This window comes from Oratosquilla oratoria, chromosome 21 (genome assembly GCF_046742065.1).
Source record: "Oratosquilla oratoria isolate Oo_2021 chromosome 21, ASM4674206v1, whole genome shotgun sequence".
Lineage (NCBI taxonomy): Eukaryota > Metazoa > Arthropoda > Malacostraca > Stomatopoda > Squillidae > Oratosquilla > Oratosquilla oratoria.
Genome location: NC_134797.1, coordinates 43,675,791 through 43,681,907, shown reverse-complemented (window position 1 = coordinate 43,681,907; position 6,117 = coordinate 43,675,791). Strand labels below are relative to the sequence as shown.

Sequence of the window (6,117 nt, the reverse complement as noted above, 5' to 3'; positions counted from 1 at the left end):
ATCAAACAAGAGTATTGAGGAGATTGGTAGCAAATTTACAATAAGAAAATTTGATGCGGTTGTGTTATGACACTATATTGAAAAGGAGAGATTATTTTGATTTCGGAAGAGTGTTTGCTTGTGTCCGGAGTAGAGAGAGTGTATGGGATAGAAGAAGTGACCCTGGTGGTGAGTGAGGAGATACGTCATTGCGTAATCGGATGTAAACATCAGATGTAGACGTTCATGCACGACTAATCTTCAACACTTTTACCAAATGGAAATGTAATTGTATCAAACTATGATAAGAGGAATAGCTTGTATTTATTTATTTAGTTATTATCTATGTTATTATAATTTATTTTTATTTATTCATTTATTTATTCATCATTACTATATTTTTTTAGCGTTCAACCTAGTTATGGAACAAAAGGTCTCCTGTCGGCATACCTCGCGTTTGTAATCCTCTGTAATCTTTTATATCTGGACTCTGGAAAAGCTCGTGGTGCTGTCCTGCACGAGACTAAAATCACTTTGCATGGAATAAGAAGTAAAAAACGAGTTATACTGGATGCTAAATCTTCTAGATTTAAATATGTTACCAGTGAAGTTCCTAGGATGCCTTTCTGGGCCCACTCTCTTCATAGTATAATCAGGGATATTAACCGTGGAATTTGCGAGTAACCTACAGCATTCAAATCTGCTGATGATACCAAGTTGTTCGAAATGGCAAATGTTAATCAAATCAACTGGATGCTTAAGGAAGTTTAGAGAAACTAGATCAACGGTTTCAAAAGCAACTAATAGGATTCAACTCAAGTGTAAAATTATGTACATGAATAAACATTATACTATATGCGACTACGATTTTGTTTGTTTGTTTGTTTGTTCGTTTACTTGTTTGTTTTCACCAAAAAGGAACATAAAATAGATCATGATACAATTATAATTGTACCATGACCTTTTTTCGTGTTTTAGATTGTCATTGATATTTATCAATGACGACCTCAAAACATCTTATCATAATTCTGTCTCAGAAAAAGAAAATAAGATACTGGAACTGTTAGCCCAATCTCTTGTCTTCAAAGGGGTAAGTGTGTGTGTGTGTGTGTGTGTGTGTGTGTGTGTGTGTGTGTGTGTGTGTGTGTGTGTGTGTGTGTGTGTGTGTGTGTGTGTGTGTGTGTGTGTTTATAATCACAGGTTACTTTGTTCTTAACTATCTTGCCAACAAGTGAAGAAGTATTGTGATTGCTATTGTGTTTGTCAATATCCATGATGTTAAAATTTCATATAGTTTTGTCTAACAAAACTTAAACAGTTCGTTTCTACTGTTGTGTCCATACAAAACAGGGAAGTGATATAAAATGAGCTGATATTCTACTATACAATTGGATTACAAAGTATTTTGTTTGAATAAAAGAATACACGTTATGTTACATACATTTTGTTACACATTCTACATAGCTTTTTCGATGTACAACACTTAGACATCTTTTCTTTCTGGAAGATATTTCCAATCAGGCCGATTTACTAGAAGCATCTTCCTCATACAGTGGCAAACAAAGTCCCCGCCAGTAATTTGCCGACCAGAAAGGATTTTTTTCGGTCACCCAATAGGTTGTCGATTTCTTGTTGTTGTAGCTCGTTGTCCCAAATTGTCTGTAAATTATGACGTTGGTCACCAAGGAGCTCCATTCCTGTCTGCACATGGCTCTTCTTAACAAGATGGCATTTGTTATTTCTTCTACAGACGTCCTTAATCCGTCTACATATTTTCTGCGTGGTCTTCCTTTTGCCCTCTCTCCTTCTAGTTTTCCTGTTAGGCACGTATGTTCTAATTGTTGTTGTAGGGAATACCTGTCCATCACAGGGGCTCAAACCAGGCTGAGCTAGTTAATCCATTTGTCGATACATCGCACAACGTTGGATTCTTCGCCTAAATAGAATACAATGCGAAATTAAGACTACATATTGACCGTGCGAGTTGGCGTTGGGAAAGAGAACAAGTTCCAGAACATTCCTTTTGAACGCCCTTCATGGTACAATCAATTGTTTCATTACCTTGTGATAACCAGTTGCACAGTAAACGGTTAGAGTCCCACTCGTGGAGCTAGATAATATATTTCTCACGAATATACAAACTTTTGATTACATTTCGGTCACACTGAAACAGGACACACAGTCAACATCCGTTCACTCAACCAACACAAACATAAGTTACACTCCAGACATCTTGAAACATCTCCAACATTAACACCTAATTCGACATATAACACCCAGACCTTACCGTACAGACTGTATTTTACGCCATTCTCCCCTCTTATGTACATGAGAGATGCATGATCATGTGAATATAGGCCAACATGGTATTCAATGCTACACTTCAGTCTAATAGAAAATATACAAGTACTTCATACGAACAATAACACGCCCACAAACGAAAGCATGTACACATGCTTTTCTCCCACAGAAAATTTTATTCCTAACTTTCTCTCTAACTACATTTCTCTTTTTTTTTCTAAGATATTTACATCTTTCTGCCTTTCCCTGACCATTTCCCCTCACTTTCGTTGGTTGCTACCGAGGCAAGTCATACCTCTCCACCTACCTCAGCCAAGATATGTAAATGTACAAAATATCCACAATAAATCAGTGGCAATACCACCCTTTTATACACAACTATCCTTTCATTTTCATACAGACTTTCCTTCCTCTACCACAAAAATAGTTCCCGCGAAAGTGGATGGTCTGACCTAGATGATTCATGTTTACATCCATTTCACCGAACAGGGGACACAAACAGACGTAGAGATCAGACTGAAGGCAGAATAATCTTCAAGACACATCACGTTTCAAGATCATGTCAGCTTACAAGTCTGCAGGACCTTAAAAGACTGTCCCGAATCAGCACTGTTCGGGCGGATGTAAATACAACAATTGTGAGTACGTTCTGAGGAAAAAATCATGCTGGGACTAAACCTCAAGGAGTGAAATAGCTATTAATATATCCTCTTTCATTTGCTCTCTTAGCCCAGTAAACAAATATTTTTCAGTAATTCGTTAGGTACTAATAACTGAGTCTTACATCTACTGTTCTCCATACTCAGAGAACCAGACAAACCAAACAGATCAAGTAGATCAAAGATGTTACAATAACTATCCTCGCTCTCGATATGTTGGATGGGAACGAGGAAGGCACCCAAATCTTTCATTCATGCGAATAAGGGTATAGAAATAAAAATTGTGATATTACATGTTACATGTCTGTATTTATAATAAATAGATGTTTCTTCGTTAGGTCTCTTCGGTTGCGGTCATGTAATCTCTTTGGTGGTGTCCTTACTTGCTGGGAGCTTCGTAGAGACTCTGAGGAGGGGATGGAGCAGGAGCAGCGTAGAATCTTTCCTCGCTCGAGTCGGGCTCGGGGTAGCGGGCCTCACCCTCGTAGCTGACCTCGGCGACGAAACCGGAGTCTCCATCGACGTAGTAGGTCACCTTCTGCAGGCGTCCGTCGGGGAGCTGCACGTAGTAGGACCCCTGGGTGTTCTCGTCATCTCGAGCCTCCTGGTGGCCGAAGTCGTTGGCGGTTTCTTCATCCTTGACGGAGTGGGTGAACTCGTACTTGGGAGTCTCGAAGATGTCCAGGGACTCGTGGGAGTCCTCCTGGCTTGGGGGTGAGTACGAGTAGGTGGGGAGTTCGTCGGGCCTTGCCACGGTAAAGGCCACGAGGGCGAAGAAGACAGCAACCTATGGGAGGCAAATTACAATTGTTAACGTAACATTTCGCACAATAGAATCGGAGGCTTCAGCCATCAAGAGGTGAAGAATATTTCCTATACAAGATACGAGAAGACTACCTTGAGAGACATGTCGGGAGTGTGTGATACCCAGGGAAATGTTACCACGCTCTATATATACACGGAGTCCTGTGACGTCACGGGAAGGGGAGGAGGAGGAGGAGGAGGGGGCGTAGTCTCTTTGTCGCTATTTGGTGGCTTCCTTCGTCTTTCACTTTCAGGACCAAGGAAAACCAAAAGAGGAAAATTGAAAATATCTTGGAGGACAGTTTACCCAAATCCCTAGTAACAGAGTATTGAATGTGTATGGGTGTCAAACGAGTTATAGTAGAAAGATGATTGATAGATTTGCAACAAAAGGAAAATGAATGTTGCAGTGTTCAGTGACCTTTTATTGTAGGAGTGGTCGTTTGTGTCTGGAGGAGAAATAGGACGACGAAAAGAAAAAATAGCCCTGATGGTGGAATTATGCGGGCAAATATGAGAAAAGGTCGTGCGATGTAACATTCATGTGTGAATATACTTCTACAAATTTAAAAGATAAAAGTGGAACGATATCAGGCCATGACAAAAGGGATAGTTTATATTCAATATATCTGGATTTTGGACAAGCTTTTGATAGTGTCCTGCTTCATAAGCTGCATTAAAAGCTAGTTGAAATTTTGTAGACTGAGTTGTTCTCAACGATAAAATTCTCTAGATTTAAATATGTTACCGGTGGAGTCTCCCTCGATGCCGCTGCAAGTTTCCTCTGTTCTCAGTATATATCAAGGATATCGGTTGTGGACTTCAATCTACTACCTCCAAATTCGGCAATGATACTAAGTTGTTTTTTTTCGGAATAACAAATAGGTGATCAAGGAGCTTTAGGGAAACTAGGTCAACGGTTTCAAAAGTATCTTATAAAATTCGACTTAGATAAGTGTAAGGTTAAGTACATGAATGAAAATTATACTAAATGCGAATCCACTTTTTTAACTAAATTAGACTATGAAAAGTATCTAAGGGTATAATTACTGTACATTAGGCAACTTTTTTTTTTTTTTTTTTACAGGCACGTGATCTACAGATTCCTACTAAATTGAGGATACTAATTTCAGATCTGATGTCTAAATTTCTCTATCACGTCCAGATTGTCTGTAACTGACAACCCCTATTTTTCATTCTTTTCCCCACTCGTTTAGTAGTCTAACCTACTTTTCCATGTGAAGTTTTATTTAGGCATACTTAGATAATTATGTTAACATGGGTGTCTTTCCTCCTTTTTTCTGGTTTAAGAAAGACATTGGATTTCCACTGGCGGAGTTAACTCCCCTGCATCCAACCATCCACCCACAGCGCATTGGTATTTAGTTGCTATGGCAAAAGGACATTCCTGTTCCTAAGTGAAACTTTGGTGTTTCCTCTTCATTCGTCGTTTATAGGATGATGAGCTCTCCTTCTGCAGGAATCAACGGTAATTTCCCATCTTATTTGGATTAAAATTACCCTGATATCTGCTTTCCATAACGGAGATCTGCTGGTGGAAGCGTTCACCATACTCGTCACTTACAGCACCAAGGTTGGCCGGAAAGAATTCAAGATGAGAATGTAAAAAATGCATTTTCAAAGACATTCTGCATCCCATTTGTTCATAAGATTTCAGCATGGGCTCACAATGGTTTTCAACTTTATGGTTTCCAAGAAACTTTCTTACAACTTCAACAAACGATGTCCATGCACTCAGTTCCAACTCATTTAGGCTAGATGGAAACTATGAGTCACGGATGACACTGCGAATCTGTGGCCCAGTGAAAACTCCAGCTTCTAATTTAGCATCTGTCAATGCTCCTTTGAATTTATCCTTTAAATATTGGAAACCACTACCTTGATGATCCATACCCTTTATAAAATTCTTCATAAGGCCAGATTTAATGTGAAGTGGTAAAAGATGTACTTTCGGAGCGTCGATAAGGACTAGATGCTTCACATCATGTTTACCAACAACATGCTCAGTTCTAGATGGCCAATCATGTTCTTTGTAATGGCTCTTGTCATCTCTGCTGTTCCATAGGCACAAAATATTCCATGTGCCTGGCAAACGTTAAGGATAATAATAAGAAATTTCAGTTAGAAATTAAAAATAAATTCGAAGCTCTAAGAACTAAGGAGGACAGCGTGGAAAATATGAATTTGAATTTAGTCAATATCATTAGGGAATCGGCAGAGGTTTCATGGATTCATAAGTTTCATTAAGGCCAGTGCCATGTGCTACGGGTATTGAAGGTTTTTCAATATCGTTGTGTAGTAAGACAGTTTTAATGCTTCCTTTATTAGAGTCCATGAAGGGTCTCCGTTGTTC

At 39.1% G+C, this 6,117-nt stretch overlaps 1 protein-coding gene across 1 annotated transcript; it reads right to left on the bottom strand.

Annotated features, from left to right (window-relative positions):
* Positions 1–3,318: 3,318 nt before the first annotated feature.
* On the bottom strand, positions 3,319–5,315 carry LOC143037110 (cuticle protein 19-like). The gene is made up of 2 exons (XM_076205225.1): positions 5,265–5,315; positions 3,319–3,726 (listed from the first exon to the last, which is right to left on the bottom strand). Exons 1-2 carry the CDS (start codon positions 5,313–5,315, stop codon positions 3,319–3,321), a joined length of 459 nt encoding a protein of 152 aa, XP_076061340.1.
* Positions 5,316–6,117: the final 802 nt, after the last annotated feature.